Source organism: Ammospiza nelsoni, chromosome 15 (genome assembly GCF_027579445.1).
Source record: "Ammospiza nelsoni isolate bAmmNel1 chromosome 15, bAmmNel1.pri, whole genome shotgun sequence".
Taxonomy (NCBI): domain Eukaryota; kingdom Metazoa; phylum Chordata; class Aves; order Passeriformes; family Passerellidae; genus Ammospiza; species Ammospiza nelsoni.
Window position 1 is genome coordinate 9,881,765 of NC_080647.1, and position 20,981 is coordinate 9,902,745.

General features: G+C 43.6%; 1 protein-coding gene across 1 annotated transcript; it reads left to right on the forward strand.

The window, feature by feature from the left end:
• The first annotated feature begins 3,053 nt into the window (after positions 1-3,053).
• On the forward strand, positions 3,054-19,366 carry SH2D1A (SH2 domain containing 1A). The gene is made up of 5 exons (XM_059482797.1): positions 3,054-3,108; positions 3,515-3,781; positions 15,691-15,754; positions 18,103-18,238; positions 18,582-19,366. Exons 2-5 carry the CDS (start codon positions 3,645-3,647, stop codon positions 18,620-18,622), a joined length of 378 nt encoding a protein of 125 aa, XP_059338780.1. The 5' UTR covers positions 3,054-3,108; positions 3,515-3,644; the 3' UTR covers positions 18,623-19,366.
• The last annotated feature ends 1,615 nt before the right edge of the window (positions 19,367-20,981 follow it).

Consider the following 20,981-nt stretch of genomic DNA (forward strand, 5'->3'; position numbering starts at 1 on the left):
CCAAACAAAACAAGACAAGTGTGCAGTGTCCTACAGGGCAGTGCTTGGGTGCTTAAAGAAATGACCATTTTCTGTGGAAGGTGATGGGGACATAGTCCCAACAGAAGCAGCATCCCTTTGAGCCTCAATTCTCTCTCATTTCCCTATGGCTGCCAGATGCAGCAGTGTGAAATAGGATGGCAAACAATGCTTTAGATCCACAAGATTAAATGGATGAAACCTGGAGCAGTCAGTATAAGTGTGACTGGATCCCAAAGTGCAATGAAGATGGCTTGTTTGGGGGCATTCCTCCAGCCCCACTAGTGGGTGCAGAGCTGTGTTAGCCTGTCATGGTTTATCTTCCTTTAGCCCTATGTCCTTTGGTTTAGTTTATTCTGCTTGGTGCTGTTCTGGTCTGGTTTTACAGTTACTAGAACAGCCTCTGCCTGAATTAAGGTGCAAATGAGACCATATGCCAAAGTCAATAGTATGGATTTTATTTAATAGTAAATATGAGAGACAGAGAGAGCGAAAGGAAGAGAAAGAAATAGAAAAGGGCAGGGGGGGGGGGGGGGGGGACGACAGACGAGAGAAAGAGGGACAGAGACAGAATAAAGACAATATCTCCACTCTGTGGATCCCAGTGATGTTCTGTTGATCCTCTCCAGCTGGTCCTCTTGGTGGTGAGGGTGCCCTGAAAAGCACAGAATCCAATGGAATAATATATGATCAGGCCAGGTGGGAATGACCAGGTACCTCACCCAGGGTGGGGGGCAGTTTGGTGGTGTCTTGCAACAGACTCTGGCTGTGTTACATCACTTTGTGTCAGCTGCAATGCTGTGGTGCAAAGCCTCAGGAAGGAGTGTGGGGAGCACTTTGGGGGGTCTTTGATGGATTATGACACCCCCTCAGCTGCCTCCCACATGGATGTCCCATGCACGTGGCCTGTGGGGCTGGGGGTTTCACAGCTAGGCCTATTTGTGTAAGCAAAGATGGATGTTGAGTGCCTCTGACCAGAGGTTACACCACGCACAAAAACCTCCTCCCCCCATCCTCAGCTGTGGGAGAGTCTGTGTAAACCTGGCCTCTGTAGGCTGTGGTCTCCCCCACCCCAAACATGGCCAGAGGTGATTCTCAGCACAGCTGCTGGGCTTGGCTTTCTTGTGGGTGCATTCTTCTCCCTCAGCCTGAGATTACTGAACAATAGTGTCCTCTTTATCTTATCTACGTGGCTTAACTCAGGGTCCAAAGTTCCACTCAGTCATCTTCAGGGAGGGGTGGATGCAGCCTCTTTATACAGTTTTTGCTATAATGGGCAAAACCTCTTCATAACAAAGTTTAAGGCATGAACCATTTCAGTCCCTGACAGGTGCCTCAGTGTTACTGTCCCTTGTTCCCAAACACAGCATTTCCATGATTTCTTAATAGCTGCAATTGCCCTAGTCAGTGGGACTGCAAAGGGATTTGTATGGAAGCCTGGGGCTGAGATTCAGTAGCTGGACTTTTATAGATTCTTAACCAGACTAGCAAAGTTGTGTTTACAGCTGTTTTACAGTAATAGATGCTTCTTCATCCAAGTGCTGGAGAATGCAGGTTGGCTGGGTAAGGTGGTGACTCCACATTAGGAGAGGATCTCACAGTGAAAAGTTTTATGATTTTCTTTAGTTAAAATCTGATGAGTGGGACAATGAAATCTGCAGAATTAAATGATTCTGGCTAGTTTTCCTCTCCAGCCAATTACACAAATACTTTTTCTGATATCAGATATAAATATTGAGAATAGGTTAAGAAATTGGAAAGTTAGATGAAATCCCCAAAGAGCACAGGTAGTTTGGAAAATGAGAAGAAATAGGCAGCAGCTTTACAGCTTGTTGCTGTCCACATTAATCAGATTTGCAGTAGGCAGTAGCTACTTTATGTGCAAATACTTTAACAACTGGTTTAAAAAACCAAGCAGGATGTCTGAGTCCCCAGGTTCACGTAAAGGGGTAATGAATACCTGCATAATGAGATAGAAAGGCCATAAACTCGGTGGTGGGAGTTTTCAGTCTCTCTTCAGCTGAGGTTTCTGCAACTTTCTGAGCCTCTCAGTGCCAGCCAGGGAGGCAGTCACTTGCCAGGGTCTCCCTGTGGGGAAAGAGGCTCTTGGCTGCAGCTTTGCCATCAGTAACTTTGTGCAGTGCCCCATGCTCGAGCTGCCCTGTGACTCTCACATCAGAAATGCCCATCCCTCAAAAGGAAAAACTAAAGCCAGTTTGAAAATAATATTTCCAAGGAAAAACTACATTGAAGATCAAAAAGTAAAGACATGCACTGTGAAATGGTTGAGAGAAAACACTTTGCTTGATTGAGAACAGCTATTAGTTTTGCTATTTTTTAATTTCATTTCTGTTCCTGAACTGTGTGTATCTGAAAAGCTATTTTTTCACCTATCCTTAACTTCAACAAGGACACAGCATCTGTGAGCAGCTGGATGAGATTATTTAATTCTGTCCTGTCCTGCTAGTAAACTCAATTTAAAAGCAATCAATCATAACCACAACCCGTATTTATTTCTATATTTTACCGTCTTCTTGCTCACGTACACAGGTGTGGGAAGGTGGCTCTTTGAGAGAGGGTGGCATCCCCATGCCAGGGATGAATTTAGCCCTGAGCTTGCTGCAGCCCCATGGTGGCCATAACTGCAGGGAAACATGCTAAGTTTTTCCATGGGTGGAAATATCTGTGGGGTGGAAATATCTGTGGGGCACATTAAAGCACACTGACAGCTTGTTTGCAAACAGCTGTGCAGGTGCATGTGGGAGCATTCAATTGACAGGTATACTGAGGAACTGTCTTCAGCCACAGCAGGTGAAGAGAAACGTCTCTTTCAGACATGGCTCAGGGTTTTGGATGCCAGCTCATGCTCCACATGAAGGCAGCATTGGCAGCGATGGCATCCAGGAAGGTGTGAGCCTTGTATGTGCCAAGGCTGCGTCCAAGTAGGAGCAATGACCAGCCTGACATTAACAGAGTTAAACAGCACCAAAGGCTTTGAAAACAACCCCTGGCGAGGTGACTCGGCTGGTGTCTGTGGGCACGGGAGCAGCTGCTGTGGAGCAGGGGCTGTGCTTGCACCTGCAGCCTGAGGTGAGTGCACTGGTGGGACAGGGACAGAGACAAAGAGGTCAGCTGACTTCCTCTACTCTCATCCCTTTTTAAAAAAGCTATTTTAAAAACAAGAGGTTAAAAACAATCCCTCATTGGAGTAATAATCCCCTTGGGTTAACAGCAGAAGAGGGGAGTGCCTGGCACAGCGCTGACAGAAGTGCCCTGGTCCTGTCCCAGCCACAGACCCCCTGGCCATCGTGTGCCCCAGCGCCATCCCTGCTGAGCAGGAGCCACATGGCCGAGAGCCGATGTGAGATGACACCTCTGCAGGAGAGCTGTGAGGGTGCGAAGATGTTATAGCCTACGTAAAAGGAAGACAGAAAGGGGCATAGGAAAAAAAAAAAACCCACAAAAATTGTGTGTTCGTTCCTCACTCTTCCCTCAGTGCCGTCTCACCCCGTGCAGAGGGTTCAGAGGTGTGAACACATCCTGTTTACATCTGCCACCAAGACGGGAGGCTGAGGGAGCACACGGCTGAGGCACGGGAGAGCAGCTGCAGCGGGACAGGCCCTGTTATGGACACAGTGCCCGTCTACCACGGGGCCATCACCCGAGAGGCTGGGGAGAAGCTGCTGCTGGCGGCGGGCACGGACGGCAGCTACCTGCTGCGGGACAGCGAGAGCATCCCGGGGGTCTACTGCCTCTGCGTGCTGTGAGAGCGGGCCGGGAGCGGGCCGGGAGCACAGGGCTGGCAGGGCAGCGGGCCGGGAGCGGGCCGGGAGCACGGGGCTGGCAGGGCAGCGGGCCGGGAGTGCGGGGCTGGCAGGGGCAGCGGGCCGGGAGCAGGCCGGGAGTGCGGGGCTGGCAGGGCAGCGGGCCGGGAGCACAGGGCTGGCAGGGGCAGCGGGCCGGGAGCAGGCCGGGAGCACAGGGCTGGCAGGGGCAGCGGGCCGGGAGCACAGGGCTGGCAGGGCAGCGGGCCGGGAGCGGGCCGGGAGCACAGGGCTGGCAGGGCAGCGGGCCGGGAGCAGGCCGGGAGTGCGGGGCTGGCCGGGGCAGTGGGCCGGGAGTGCGGGGCTGCCAGGGCTGCTCAGGCGGCAGCTGGTTGCCGACAGTCCCCTCCACAATACGGGGTGCCCCACAACAAAGTATGTTCTAGTGTTGCCATCTGCTTACATGAGTGAGACTTTTGGCTCCTTCACCTTGGCTTAAGAGAGAGGGGTGCAATAAGTGGAGTGGGGTCCCTTGAAAAGCAAAGAGGAGCAGGTTTTGCCTTGCAGAGCCCACGCTTCCCACAGACAAAAAGCTGTAAAGAGAAATCAGACAGGCACATAGAAAGGATAAGCAAGGTGCCATGGAGAAATGCCATGCGACTTGGCTCAGGATGGTGTGTGTATCCTCTTTGTGCTGGATAACCCTCTTGCCTTCTGTCTGTGTTCTTCTGCTTCCCTGGTGTGCTCATGGGTGTGCTCAGCAGCATCCCCAGTGACCCTGTCATGGGAAAGGTAACACTGAGTGCTGCTATCCACAATGTGCCTTTGTTCAGGATGCTCTCAGTCCCACAAGCTTGTGGCTTGGAGCAAACTGCCTGTAATGGACATGAAATACTGATGGTGACAAACTACACAATAGTGTTTCATCAAATAGGGTGAAAAGGGAGACATCTGATGGGATGGTCTGTCAGAGAGAGGGTAAAGGTTCCCCTGGGAGAGCTAAGAGGCTTTCTATTCATAGGACCTCATTTTAATGAGGAAATTAAATTACCCTACTGTTGGCAAAATTCTCGGGAGTCCTGCTGACGCTGTACTGTTGCATCAGAGGAACAAAGATGACACTTATGCTGTACTTCAGTAGGAGAAGGACCACTAGAGAAAACCCTTTTAGGTCCAGCATGAAATCAGCTAACAGAAGGAACTCGGGTACCTGGCAAAAAAACACAAGGGGAAGAAATGTCCTAAGTCAGGTTTTCCCCAAATCCCTTGAATACATTTCTGACAATGTAATTAAGCCCTGGGTGAGCGTCATTATCTTCCTGTTATAGACCAGTAAATGGAGACATGCAAGATGGTTATAGATAATCCAAAAATACACAATACTCTTCTCAGGGAAGGTCTTTGTGGCAGAGGCTGTATTTTTTCTTCTCTTATGAAATCAGGTGAACCAAGTTAGGTGTTCCTGCTAACAAATGCCTTAACAGTGAGCTGAAAAATGGGCAATAAGAAGTATCTTGAGTTAAATGAAAATGGAAGAGACATAGCAGGAGGTAAGGAGTGCTATGATTCCTGGGATGGGAATAAGCAATAAAAGCAGAATCTCTTTAAAATAACTATGAGAGGAAATGGGGATATACCACCCTTACACTCAGAAGTCATTCAGTGCAGGTGAAACACTAAGGCATTAGAGAAAGGGTCAGGAAGAATGTTACAATGCTGAATAAGACAGAGAATACTAGAATTAGTCTACCATCAGTCTAAATCAGGTTGTAGGTATGTAACAAGGTCTTTCAGTTGTACACTATCAGCTGGGATTTATTGTTAGTAATTTATGCCCTTTGAAAGAAATTTCATAAATGAAATAAAATATAGAAAATGAAAATAGGAAGAAATTAAAGCTTTTCTAGCTGTGAAGCTCTGCAATCTTTGGAGGAAAAGATACTTCAGTAAGAAACAGACCAAATTGCTTCTAAAATTATGGGTCATTCATGTCTCCATGGTATGTTGCATTGAAACATATGTATGATAAACAAAAGGGTAAAAGCAAAAAACCAAAAATTAATGGTGAGTGTTCTGCAGGCTCAGAACATAGGTCCTTAATAGTTATTCTGTAAAGGAAATTTGAAATAGCATCTTGGATAAATCCAGATAAAATTTAAATGAAAAATGTTATGATGAGTATGAACTGATACAGAAAAAAAGGTGGCTGAAAAATTGTAGAATTAAGCCTTGGTTCCAATTATTCTTAATAGTCAATTCAAATAATTATGTAAGAAATAGCAGATATGGTAAAGAGCATGTCACACACTAACTGTGAGGACAGTTTTTATACCAGGAAAGGATCCCACACTGAGATGGCATTGACAGTTTGAAGAAATGTGGGCTATAAACTAGAGAAGTGCTTTGACAGGCTAAGTTTGCCAAAGCAGAGCACTTTAGTGGAGAGACTCCAGGAAAGGAAAGGAAGGTGTGAGAGGTAGAGATCTCTGTTTGGTGGAGAATGCTAAGCCTGGCTTTGGCAAAGAAGCCAATGGACATAACCAGTCCAAATTCCAGTCTGAACATCAAGGGCAGAGATGGAACAGGTGACAAACATCCATGTGCAGGGCAGCTCTGGTAAAAACTGAGGGAAGTGTGCAGTTGCTGTTTTCACTCTGTAAGGAAAAGAAAATTAAAGAAAGAATAAGTATTTCTCTGCTTTTTAAAATGCTTCATTCTAAATAAATCATGGAAATTATTAGGAATAGCAAAGTTATTCAGCAGGTTACATTTTGGTTCAGAATCCATGCCAAAGATCACTATAAGAATATATAGACATATGAAGATCAGACAAAAGATGAATTTACTAGAAGTAATGATCTTTGAAACATGGGAAATAGAGCTGGTCAGCCATTAGATATACTGCAGTAAGTATCAGAGCTAAACAAAATATTTTTCATGTTTCCAGTGAAAATTTCTACCAGGAGTGTATGTGTTTTATGCTGCTGGTAGTGTTTCTATTGCCCTTAGAAAACAAAAAGAGAAAAATAGCCTAGTTTTCCAAAATCAAGACATGTTCAGTCTGTCTTCTTTGCCCTCTCCCTCCACTTCCCTGGGGAAATAAAACAAACCAAAACAAACATAAAGTCCTGCAGCTTCCTAGTTCTAACCATATTTAGGGTTCCTTTTCCAATCACAGGGGAATTACAAGGCACAGTTCTGATAAAGAGAAAAGAAATATTTATCAAAAGAGCAATTAAGCATGTATTTGGATGACAGTGGTGTCATCTACTTGAATTCACATTAGTGGCTGCTCTGCACTTCCACTTCCAGGTACTGTAATTGTCAAGCCCTGTGATTTCACTGCATTGCTTATGCTCAAACAATGTCTCCTTTTCCCAAGAAACTGCATAAATTTGTAATGCCACCATCACCACCACATCCTCTCCCTTGAAAAAGCCCTGACATATTTTGGCAGGCTTTGAGCCTCTTAAGGCACACAATGAGGACTGCAGTGTTCATGGTCAGGCTCATTCACCTTTTGCTTTTCCAATTAAGAAGCAGAGCCCTGACCTTTAAAAAGGAGAAGAGTCAAAGACTTCATGAATCCCTTGTGACTGACGCTGATTTTACAGGGCAAGCATAAAAGAGACAGGTAGTAGCATAAAACCTGACCTATAGAGGTGGGTAACTGCAGCAGGCAGGACCCTGTTGGAGCATTCATCTAGAAAACACTCTGCTTTCTCTCTTCTTTGTTTCTCCTGAGCTACTGATTTATCTCCCTTGAATGCCACTTTCCACTTTCTGAAGCTGGGATGTGAACGTGGTGTGCCTGAAAGCTTTCAAAGAGACAATGAATATTTTCTTGGTTGTGACTGCAGCAAAGCACAAAGGACCCACTTTCAAAAATATTTTAAGACCACAATTAAACTATGCATGGAAGAGTAGGAAGGTTTTGATTTGCAATTGTATGCTCTGGGGCTCTTGCAAGCAGAGGTGTTGCTTTCAAATTTTGGCAAAGATTTTAATACCAGATGCTCCTGGGTCTTCATTGTATGAATATCATTATTGAATTGATAATATCTACTTTAAGGATGTTTGGAATATGTCAGCAGAGGTACACAACTCTTTCCTGGAAGTTTTTAGAGTTGAACTGAAAAGCAAGATTTTTGTTCTTCCTGAGAACTGGTCTAGAAGAAATGCATATGCTTTATAAAGCATACACGTTTTACCCATAAACAAGTTAGACACTACACACAGTACGCCAGGGTTTTAATATCAAGCCTGATTGTTCCAGGGAGCTTTCTTTACTGGTTTGGTTTCCTCTCTGCTCAGGGCCCCGTTTGACATTTTTAGCACTCTCAGAAATCCTCTGTGCTCACAGCTCCTAATGAAGTCAATGGGGGACACGGGGCACACTAATGGTGACTACTTTGAGGAGCAGCCTCTTCAACCCTGCCTGAAAAATGTATAAGAAAATGCCTGAGAGTGCCAAAAGCCCCACGTTCCTTTACAGATATATGAGCACACATGCAGGAACAAGCAGCTCATGCCTGAATTGGCAAAGATAAAGCATTTGTAGTTTGGGTTTTAAAATCCACATGCTTGAAAATACTGAGAATGTTAGTAGTTGTTTCAGAGCTGTAAGTAAGACAAACACGACGTGCTTGTCAAACTGTATGTTCAGATGATTTGTTTGAAACCAGCCGTTTGTGTTCTGTGCTGCATTAAATTTGTGGAGAATAATCAAAAGCTGGAATTGAAAGCTGTTTAGAGCTCTTCAAGCAACAGTAATGGCAACAGGGATAGGCTGCAGTCCTATCAGATTTTACGTGTGCTATTTTTTCTGTCACTGTAACCACGGTGCACAAGTTCAAGGCAACGTGCTGAAACTTTCTGATGAGACAGATACATCAGCTGTACAGTACGAAGGTGTAGTACAGGATCACAAGCCAGCTTCTGCTTAGCATTTCCTTTGTTTCCTATGTATTCTTTTTGATAGACATGGCAGAATAATTGCATTTTTTAATAACACTGCACATAATCTTCATCATCATTTAAGATGTAATTTGAAACAAAAGAAGAAGCCTCTCAATTCAGTATTGCTGTTGCAAATATCACACGCTGTTTTCAGAATTTGAAAAAAAGTCTTCTGTAGCACAATGGTAAATTTTACTAAGGTGAGTATTTCAGGTGCCTGCTAACCAGAGTGAGTGTAGTCTTTGCTGAGCATAACTTGGCTAATGGCCTTCACATATTCCAATGACTTTTCTTGCAAAGGTAGACAGCCTGAGTCATGGAATTGATGAAACTTAGTGGGAGGCTAAGTTATTGGCCTGCCATAAAGTAATATCCTTCCATTTAGCATCTCAGATTTTAATAAATTCTTAATTTATTTCTGAATTTCAAGAAATTCCTCTTTAAAGTATTGCTTTTGGCTGGAATCTCCTTGTACCAGACTGACAAAACCCTGCTCAGAAAGGCTTCACTCTTGCTCTTTAGGTAAATCAGCAGCATTTCTTTGGATAGTTAGGAGTGTTGAAGCGGTAAAGATACTGACAGTCTTCCACAGAAATCTCTGCATAAATTCAGAGCTATTTCACGAGACTTAAATTTCTCTTTTAAGCTTTTGTTAATTTCAGAAGAGAAAATCAAGACAATGCATTTTTTTATAATGCTACAGCATTACAGCAAGTTAATATGTATTACTCCTGTGGTATTGAGGGTAAATTTTTCCCACAAGAAGTGTTGATAAAGGAATCAGTGACAGAAATCAGTGACAGGAGTGTTCACTCAAGTGCTGCTGTGGTTTAAGCTACAGTCACTCCGTTGGGCTTTTCAGATGTTGTAAACACCAGTTTAACCTATTTTATTCACTCTTGGAGACATAGAGCTTATATCTTGCACATGATCTCAATGTGAAGGTTATTTCTTCAGGTTGAGTTAGCTGAAGGGTGGTAATTTCTGAGTTGCTGTACTTAGCTGAGACCTAAATAAGGAGAGAATCAGTCTGTTTGTCAAAAAGAACATACAAATTCTAGGAGAGAGTGAGGAGAAGCTTAAAGGCCCTGAGGAACTGCTGTGTATTCCCCTAAAGTCAGGAGTTTTGGCCTTGTGGTAGCCATCTCCCACCTCTGTATCTCCTGTTGTGCCCATGCCATCACCCACATTCCCTGCCCAGGGCTGCCCACCAGGAAACTGCCTGAAGTTGTTTCCTGTGGGCACTCAGGAGCTGATCTGTACCTACATCAAATGCCTGTGGTGGGGCAGACGTGGCTCCAGCCTGAGCTCTGGTGCTCCTCTGCTCCATGCCATTGACTCCTGCTCCGGAGTCCCCTTGGGTCCCCAGCAGGGCTCCTCTCCAGAGCAGTGGGGTGCTCCCCTCCATAGCATTAAGTGGTTTCTAAGCATTGTCTCTGCTTGAGAGATGGAGAGTTTAGCTCTGTTTCACAGAAGAGAAAGGTGACACAGCAGGCCCAGGCCTGCAGTACCCTCCAGCTTTGGGTTCCCAGTGTAAAGGCCATGGGAAGGGCTTCTGAGGCTACCCAATGTTACTTTGCACAACTTGCTGACTTTGCTTGCATTGCTGAGGTCTCCTTCCTTGTTTCATACAACTTTGGCTTCCAAAACACCCATCTTCTGCTCCTAGTTGTTTCAGCATTTTGTGCTTCTCCCAGACCAAGCCCCCTCATACTTTACCTTTGTATATCCCCTTCCTTACTCACTTAGTCTTTCTGTCAGAGGTTCAATATTTGTGCTGTTTCCTTGCCCAGATTGCGTAGATATTGGTCCCCTTTTCTTTCCTTCCGCATCCATCCCACCTGATCCCAAACTTCCTGCCCAAGACACCCAATTACTAAATTACCTTCTGGTTTGAATCTCACTAATCTAGGCCAGGCAACACACGTGTTTGAACTCATGGACACTGCTTGGCTGAGTGCCCATGGTACAGCCAGCCCAGACATGGTGATGCTACAACTGCTAGCAGCCTTTAGAGGGTGCTTCTCTTGCAGCCTAGAGAGCCACTGCTGCTTTCAGAGAGTGCAAGAGATAAACCTTCTTTCAAACAAATTGTATGTCTTACTCTGAAAACTGCGCACCCCCTCCTCTGACAATTATAAGTTTTTTGGGTTTTTTTTAAACTTGGGGAAAGCACTGTTTTGCCTAGCGTGTTTCCTTCTGCCTTCTCCATCCCTAAATGAGGGTGAGGCAAATACCTAAGAAACGAAATTTCAGTCTGGAATGGTGAAATGTGGCAAAGTTATAAGAAACTGTCTCTGGGCAGTCTAATGCCCAGAAACACTGTTTGTAGGCTACACCATGGTCTGGTTCTTAAACTATGTTGTAAAGTTAAATCCCAAGGTAAGGTCAGGTTGTAAATGTACCAGGTAAGAAGAGCTGATTGACATAATGCAAAGACATCTGAAGAGAAAGATACGTACAGAGGAAGAAATTGATGTAATTTATTGCTGACATGGCTTTGCCTTGTGTCTGTTTTTCTCCCTTTTAATGTGTTGAATTTGGGGCTCAGAAATGAATAAAAATTAGTTTAATAAAATTTCCCAGCTGAGATGCAAAGTATTTGGAAATGATTTTAAATTGTACCACGCAGCTGAAATGTCATCATTAATTTTAATTTGCAGCATGCGTGTAATGTCCTCGGGCTATTCCAATGGTGCAGAAGATTGTAATCATTCACCTGTAATGCAGCTTTAACAGGTCTGATCACAGCTAAAAAGGAGGAATGGAGAGGACAGGTAGACAGATGGTGTTTCAGTATGTCATCTGTGAATGATGCCTTGGTAACTCTTTGGGAGGAATTATCTGGCTATAAAGAAAAAAGAAGCCTATAATATAAAGTATTCCTATAATAGCAACTTTTTCTGGGTTTTCCTTTGACAAAGTTTTCCAAGGGAAAGTATTTAAACAGAGCCTGTGTTAGTGCAGTTCCCAGCTGGTATAACATATCCTTCCCTATGGAGACAAAAGAAAATGAGATGTCACAAAAATGTCATTAGTAGTGACCAAAGCACTGTTTCCTAAGTGCTGTCTGGTATTGTCCTTACAGCAGTGGCTCTTTTCTGCTTCCCCTCACCAGCATTTTGGTATTTTTTGCCTATGATCAAAAACTTATAGAGCCTCATCAAGATATTAATTCATGAATTATTTCTCTCCCCTGAGCTTCACTGACAGGAGAGAGGAGCTTTGCTATTGTGAGTGGGGCTGTGTCTGTGCTTGGGACAGGTGAAGCAATGGGGGAGCCCCTCAGTGAATCTTTACCTGGGTGTCATGAACTGGTCCTCCTCCAAGATGTGCTGATACACCAGTGTCACTGAGAGTTCTCCCTGAGCTCGCACCACATATAGGAACATTGTGTCTCTCTAGGAGCTTTTTTTTTCTGCTCTGAAGAGAGAAAATGTAGAAAATTGAGCTGTCCTCTCATGTTAGCTGGGGAATTTCTCATTTGCTGAGACTTAAGCTTCAGTAAATGAATTTTTTCACCTGCTTTTTTCCAGTCTTACATGCTTTACTCTTTGGAAGGTAATGTCCTCTGCAATCTCAATTTTAATTTGTGTATATAATTTTTCTTTCAAGAAAAACACCTTGATCTTCCTTCAGCCCACACTGATCTTAGTTCATGTAAGGTAGATTAAATCATAAAAACCTTTCTCATGGGTGGCTTTTGCCCATATAGCAGTAAACTTCACCCAAAATCATATCTCTAAATATGGAAGGTAAAACACTCTTTGAAGTGGTAATGAAGTAAGTTCCTGCTGCATGACAGAAAGTTTTGATAAGATCACATTCATTGGGAGAGTACTTATCGGATGAGCTGTAATTCATTTTGTGGAGACCAAGGTCCCAGTGGAAAGTAGTTCAATGGGAAGATCTAGCAGTGCATCCTCTGAACAAAATGCACCTTCCCTTCCTTTGTGCATTGCCTTTGCAGAGGCAGATGGGGATGTCCAGGTCATCTCCCATTTACTCAGTGTCTTGCTTTTCTGGTGGCTTCAGAGCCAATAACAGATGATAATGTTGTGTTTTTCAACTTAAGCACAGTAAAATCCCTCAGACCTTTCAGTCTTTCCTTCTCTGGGAGAAACATGAACATTTTCCAAGAGAGTGGAGAGCTCTCACTTGTCCCTCAGGAAGCTGTGATAACAATGTCATTCTCTTACCATTCTCCACACTGTGCTCAAAGCATCCATCTTCTCAAATTCTTGTTCCTTTTTCAAACCTCATGGGCTTTTAATCTGAACTATCCTTTGTGCTTTCCCTGTGCTCAGCTGAAATATTTTACAGTGTGATATTTTGAAAAATGCAGGATAGCTGCATTGTATCTCACCATACTTCAATACTGAATATTATTTTATCTGACCTCTATTTTTCAATTCAGTCTGCTTAGAAAACCTTTCTGGTATAGTGCTGAGAGCCAACAGACAGCTCAGAGTCAGAACAGCACCACAGTCCCTCAACCTCTTCAACTCATGCAACTCATGCAACCTCTTATGTAGAGAAAACAGTGAAAGAAACAACAAATAGTGGCTTTCCAGATAATCGTGCTGTTTGTGGAAAAATCAGATTTTAAAGGGACTGAAGCAGTTGGGAAAACCTTTGGGAAAACCAAGAATCAAGCAAGGGTACTAGAATCATAGAATCATAAAATTGCTTGGATTGGAAGGGACTTTAAACATCTCCTAGCTCATCTAACCATCTAGTTCCAGCTTGTCCTGATGTGGGCAGGGATGCCACCCACTAGACCAGGTTGCTCATATCCTTGTGCACAGTGTAATACTGAAAATAGAAGTCAAGACAATGAGTTTTAGATGTGTAGAATCATACTGACAGCTTTGAGACTTGAAAAAAAAAATCACCGTGTAAAAGGTTAAATACCCACTTCAAAGAGATGGAACAAAATGCCAGGACCTCTCAGGTACTTTCCAGTACATTATGGCCTGTAAAATCCTCATTTCAGTAACTGTGTGTTGGCTGGTATTCTACATGTTTAGATACAGCAAAGCTCCTTGTGATTTAAAATAAAAGATTCATGTGAACATAATGTTATAGAAAGCTGATGACACAAGCACAGCTGTCAATCTTTAAGAAGAGATGGTACAAGACTGTCTGAGGGCCCTAAAGGGAGACACTGGATTCCCTGAACAAGAACATACATAATCTAGTGGCTTAGAGGAATGTGCTTTTGGCCAACTGGGCTTGAGTTGTGGCTTCAAACACCACTGACCGTGGTGCTGTGGCATGGACAGGAAAGCAGCTCCACATTCTTCCCTCCTTCTGCAGCCACAGCAGGTTGTTCATGTTTCTTCCCAGGGTCCAAATCCCTGATGGACTGCAGTTTGCTGGGGAAAAAAGAGGGGAAAACCAGTGATGGTTGTTTTCCTCCTTAGGTTTCTGTGAGCATGGCCAGCTGCTTTCCATGTCTGTCTGGTGGCGTACAGAAAGTCAGGGAAAAGGCTCTCCTAGGTAGGCATGAAGAGGTGGATGAAGCTGTGGTGGGATTGTGGGGCAGTGTCAGGCACAGTCCCATACTTGAGGAGAGGAGGGCGGTGTCTCAGCTGTGCACAGGGAGTTGTCCCTGCAGCAGCCTGGATGGGAGGGGATGGCTTTGTGTCCTTCACCTCTGTGCCTAATCACAGTGGGACTCAAGTGGTGGGGGCAGAGTTCACAAATCATCACAGGCATTTTGCTCCCACTTTTCTGGGTTGTAGCAGAGTGCCAGCTCTTAACAACTTCCTTCTATTATACCAGCCACTACTTTGCAAAGGTTGCTGTAATGACTTTTAAACAGGAATTTGACACAGATCATGAGTAATTGCAATCATATGATGTCTGTGTCACTGATGGTTTCTTATATTTTGTAGTAGCTGCTATAATGCCATGCATAACTGGAAGTAAATACAGTATATTCCTGCTTTCTTAAGAATAAGAATTGATGGCAAAATAGGGAATGGTCCTTAAAATCCTGCTGTGTATTCATGTAAATGTATGTAGTGTGAAACAGAAGCATAGAATAATAGGATATGCTGAGTTAGAAGGGACCCATCGGGATCATTGAGTCCAATTCCTGGCACAGCAGAGGACATCCCAAGAATCACACCATGTGCCTGAGAGCACCGTCCAAATGCTGCTTGAATTCAATACAGTCTTTCTTATCTGATACCATCTAAACTAATGCTGTACCCATGGAGCCTCTATTAATTGTTTCTGAGTTAAATTTTTGGATATTAGTGTAGTAATCTACCATGTAAATCATTCACTGAGTTGGGTTTGTGAGAGAAGCAAGAGTGACTTTGGCACAAGTTGTGTCTTGTGTTAATAGTCTATGGCTAATTCCCCAAAGACTTTGATTTTAAAAGAAGGAAGATTCCATAGCCTTATATGTCTCTTTTTGGAGACAGTATTTGAAAGTTAGGAACATATGGGCAAAGCAAAGAGTAATTGATTTAAGTCCTTTTTTTAAGTGTAGTTTTCCAAATAAATTACAGTAATTGCTGCTGTTAACATTTGCATTTAAGCAAGTCACAGAATGGTAATGCTACCTGTCAATAGTACACCTTCTCTTTTTGCAGGCAAAGTGTTTCTGGTGTGTGTCAGTGAAAGGACATCACTGAAAAAAATTAATAAAAATGCTGAGGAAGGAATAGAAGCAACACCATTTAACCTAAAATAACTGAATACTGCTAAACTAGATCCGGGTCAGACCAATCCCTCTCATCCCAAAAAAACCCAGTAGGTTTAACACTGCATCTATCCAGTGGTTTTTTAGCTACCTCGAGCCTTTAGAGCTGAATTTATCTTTAAGGAAAAGTTAGCAAATGAGCTAATTCTCACATAATAATGTAGTTCTTGTGAAAACTGTCAGGAGAAATGAATAAAAAATACTTTTTTTTTTTTTTTTTTCCCCCCACAGGCATCAGGGTTATGTTTATACCTACAGAGTGTCCCAGACAGAAGCTGGATCCTGGAGTGCTGAGGTGTGTACTTCTCCTTTCCCTTCTGAAAATTTCTACATCCTGTTTGATATAGATTATAGATTTAATGAAATATATTCAAATTATTCATGTTTCTGCCTAGTCTGATTTTCATTGATGGTAATCGATCTAGAGTGCATCCATCAGTAAGATGTCTTGGTGCCACTTCTGACAGTCTAGAACTCATAAATTAATTCCCTGTTTCATTTCAGCTGTTGCATAATGCAATAGTGCATCATTTTGGATCATTTTAAATGGCAAAAATATTGTAGTTTTATAATTTGACAAGCACAATCTGTTTCTGTCTATCCTATGTACCATCAATGCCAGAATATTAAAGAAATAATTTTCAATGTACAGAGTTTTAATTCATTAATCCAGATGAATTCATCATTAGTGCAAAGTACAGCCAAATCTTGATACAAAATATATTTTCACTCATCTGATGGGAAACTGGTAATTTGGGTGCACAAAAACATTATTTGTAATACAGACAACATTTAGGTTCATGAAATTGGGATGTTAATCTCTATTTATTTTATGATTTTTTTCCCCTTTGGATGTACTCTGTGTATTAATTCATAATTGGCTTTCTGTTTGTATGTTAATGAACATTTATTTCAAATATTATATAATTTCTAGACAGGCATAATTCCTTGGCTATTACTGTATTAGAAGTGATTCTGGAACACAAAACTGGTTCTTGGGGTTACTCTGAACAGATCAGGGGATGGAAATGACTGACATTACTGTGGAGTAGATAATTATCCATGTGACCCTTGGGAATAGTGCCCAGTAATTCTTTCTGTAAGACATCAGGAGGTTGATGTAAGGGTTGGGATTTGTAGTGCCCAAGACAGAAGTTTTTCAGGACAGGGTGAGGGTGACAGTGCACCCACCATGCCAGGATAAGCACTGTTATCTATGGAAGGATTCCAGGACTCCGGAGACCTCCACCTGTGGAGGGTAATTCCCTGGCTGAGGCTGCAGCCTCCTCTAGCCCCAGATGACATCAGCACCTGCAGTGAGGTTTTCTGGTGCTATGTAGATCTGCTACAATGTCTGGCCTTTACCTCCACTGGCACTCTATGTGTGGCTTTTGGGCTTTCCCTGGCTGTATTTTAGGCAAACCTTACCTGAATTTCACATCCTATGTGTGCTGAAGGCCCAGGCTTCTCTGTACATCCTCTGCAGGAGAAGGTTCTAGCTACAGATCCATGATGCCAATCCTTCCCTTAAGGAACAGAAATTTTAAAGTAAATGTTGCTTAGACCATGCTGGCTTCAGCTGTTAGACACAGCAGCCTAGGTCCAACTGATCCCCACAGAGTGTGCCTGCAAGCCAAAACAGACTCCAGAGGCAGCTGGTCCTTTCCTGCTTCTGCTGCCTTCCCTGTGGCTGGTTAGTCTGAGCAAGCTCAGATCACACCCATCTTTCAAGGATGAGGTAGGGAATTTAAAACAGTGCTGTGAAATCTCAGCCAGAGTGAAGATTCCAGCTGGTGCCAGGGAGGCTGAATTTAGCTCACAGCTGCTGGGTGAGAGCAATGTCCCCTGAGTGGGACTATGCTGGCAGGACCCATGCTTGTCCTCCCTTGACTTTGGTGAAGAGGAGTTATTATGAGAATGCCCTGAAAGATTTAACATAAATGTTGGGTTTTTGATTAAAAGCACACATAGTTTCATTTAATACTGTTTGAAAAATTGCTAATGTAGAGAGATAGAAAGAGTCTCACTTTTAATAAATAGGTAACATTTGGCTGCTGTCTTTGTACAAGAAGTAGACAGGAATACTCAGTGAACATATAAACCAACAATGAATGCTCCAAGAAGGGTTTGCAAAGATGCTGTGTCCTTGCTGGAATTTAGTGGTGTGAGGACTCCCTCTCTGTTGTAAGCCCTGGCTGCTCTCTAGGTTTTCTCACTGGTGTTTCTAGGATGGAACTATTTTACTTATACAGGCTAAAAAGTTATTGGTAAGGAGGTTAAATCACTGACTACATTAAGTCAGGGTCAGAAATAGCAAAGGGTCACTTGTAAGTCTGTCTAATTAGTGTGGCAGGTGACTGTGGGTAATTAGTGTGAGATTCTCTTGTAGTGATTAAGAAATTGTCCCTCTTGCACCTTTCTATCACTGTGCTGCTGGGAACTGCTCAGTGTAGGAGGGCTGGGATGGCCAGGGGAGAGCAGAGAGCAGTGTGGCTCATTGACTCACCTGGAACTGGCACATCAGGGGTTCACATCCATGGCTGCTCCTTCCCTGGGAGCCGTGTGCATTTCTGAGGACAAGGCCTGTGTGCCAGCACAGGGTGCCCAGCACCCCTCCTCACCTCTCCCCCTCTGGCTTTGCAGACAGCGCCCGGGGTCCCACGGAGGCTCTTTCGGAAAGTGCACAACCTCATTTCAGCCTTCCAGAAACCCAACCAAGGCATTGTAACACCCCTGCAGAACCCAGTTGTCAACCATGTGAAAGCCAACTACTCCTCAGGTACTGGTGGGGGGAGGAAACCTTGGCTGCAGCTGAGCAGAGCCCTCCATGGTGGCAGGGATAGAGGTCTTAGACCTACAGGTATATTTGACCTGAACTGGCCAGCAGAGTGACATTGCCAAAAATGTCACTAACTTTGCTATTGTGTGATTTGAAATGTTGTCACTCAGGTGCTCATTACAGACAGGGTCTGTCAATGTGATAAGAGAATGGATTTTGAATGTGTATTCCTGAGTGCTAGGGCAGCAATGGCTGCCTTCCCTCACCACCACCCTTACTCATAGAGCCTTCTGGACTGTCCATTTTGTTCATCTGTTCAAATGTTTGTGATTATTTCTCTTAGGGAGGAATGAAGGCTATGACTTCCACCTGCAGCCATCATGAGGATGTCTCCCCAAGTGTGACAAAACCACATCTTCCAGCATCTCCTCTAATCTATGCTTTAAAACAGAATGGTTTATATGATAGTCAATACAACTCTGTGAGTTTTCTTGTAACATTTGCAGAAATGTGTATTTCATAGAATTTATTGCTTAAGATGTAGAAGTTTAGATTTCAGAGTACTTTGAATTCAGGGTGGGATATTTTTTGTTTTTGTTTTTGTTTTTCCCAGGAGAGGATAAAAAAGCATGAACTGCTAAATCCTTTATGTCTTTTTTTCCCTCTTTGTACTGTCAAGTTAAAACATTTCTCCCTTCAAGATCAGTTCTTAATTAATAATTAGTTATTAATTTTACATTATTTAACTTTGAATCCTGCTTTGCTTTGTTCTGGTTGGCATTTATGCAGAATTAGGCAAGTCTCCTTTCATAACCTTAGGAGAAGCGTTTACATTAAAGTGTCCTTGCCTTGGATGGGCTGTGTGTTTGTCATTCATACAGTTCCTAAAGATATTCCAGATGTGATACCGTGAGGATCCCCAATAACTGATTTCCCATCAAAGCAGTTGCTCTGCCCTCTAACAAAATCTGTAGTTTTCACCAATGACCAAGAACATAAGTAATGCACAGAGTAACCAAGAACACCAATGAAGTAGAAAGCCTTGTTCTTTGCTTTTAGGTGTTCCCTGTTCTTGAAACAAGCCATCCTCACATACATTTTAAAAAAATAAATTATTTTTGCATGACAGCTTTTCTTTTCCTCTCTGTGTGTTTCCATGCTGCTACTGGGCTCCTGGAGGGGAGTTTTGAATCTAGAAGACTTGTCAGCTCTGCAGGGTTAGGTGAGGCTACTGGAGAACTCAGAGGATGTGCATTTGCACTTGGGGTGGAACAAGTGTGATGGCACTGGACTGATGGACTGGCAGACAGAATGGTCTGGGTGTCCTATGGCCCTCTTGTTTGAGGAGACAGGGCTGTGTTTGAGGAGACAGGGCTGTGTTGCACTGCTGTCCACAGTCCAGACTACCTCTAGGTGGGTTTTTGCCAGGTAGGTTTGTGTGAGTTCCTGTGGGCTTTGGAGGGAGGGACCCCAGCTAGGGCCCAGCCTTGTTTGTGTGCAAGGGGGATGCTTCTGCTCCAGATGGCTGGTTGTGCCACCAATAGCCATGCTTCAACAAACAGGAATGGTCCTGACTACCCAAAGAATGGGAGTCTCACATGCTCCCTTCCAAAGCAGAAGACTAACAGCGATTACAAATGGTCTGCAAAATACATGTAATTACAGAAAAACAACCCTTAAACGTTATATAGGCACCTTTGGGTTGCTCTGGTTATGCTATGGTTTTATGTCTATGCTTGTCTCTTCTGCAGATCTTGGAAGGCTAAAAATATTTCCTAAGAGAGAAAGAGGCTTTTTCCAGAAATGCCAGGCTACAGACTCAGGGAGAACATAACTGACTGGATTTCACCAGACACTGTCACCTGCAGCTTGGTGGCACAGCAAGAGGCCCCACACCTGCCTTGTTTTCACCTCGCTAAAGGCAAGTTGGGTGCGAACAATGACAGAACTAAGTGGGCTACAAGTCCCACTTAGTTAGCAAGGTGGAGGTGGAGGCTCCAAGTAACATTTGATAAGGCTGAAAGGTTTACCTTTTTACCCCCTCTGAGTGTGTGAGTGAGACAGCGCAAACAATAAAAGATTTTTTAGGAAGCTCAATTTTTTTTTGTAAATAGGAATAAGTGCAATAAATGAACAGTCTGGTCTTAACAGGGACTACTGGGCAACAATTTTGCAAAGTTGTGGTTGAGGCATTTTCAGTTCATTACTCTGTTTCTGTCTAATTGAGGGCCAAATTTCATCTACAGTGAACTGTCCCATCATATTTTACACTGCATGTACATGTGTTGCTCTGTGCCTTTTTTGTATGTGTGCTTGTTGGTTGAAATTAGTCTTACCTTAATACAGTGCCATACAATGGCAGATCCAGCATGATTTTCTCTTTGGTAAAATATTTAAAGGCTGTTTTTTTTGTCGTTACATAACTGAGCAAATGCACTGGCTGGTTTGCTGTCACTTGTGCCCATCCTCCCGGCCTTAAAGGTTTCCCAGCCTGCTGTGAGCCTGCAGCATCTGGTCCCTGGCAGTTCCTCTCCAGCTTTGCAAAGGCTGCTGAGCTGCTGGGTGTTGGCAGTGTGTGTGTGCAGCCCCAGCCTTCCCAGGGAGCTCTTCTGCTTTCCCAGTGCTGGGTGTAAACCCCTCGTTCACCTGGCCTCTCCTAGGAGCAGGAACAGGTGTGCCTGGGAATCATCCCTGGCAGATGATTGCACAGTGTAGGGATGCATGCAGTGGGAAGAACTGTGCC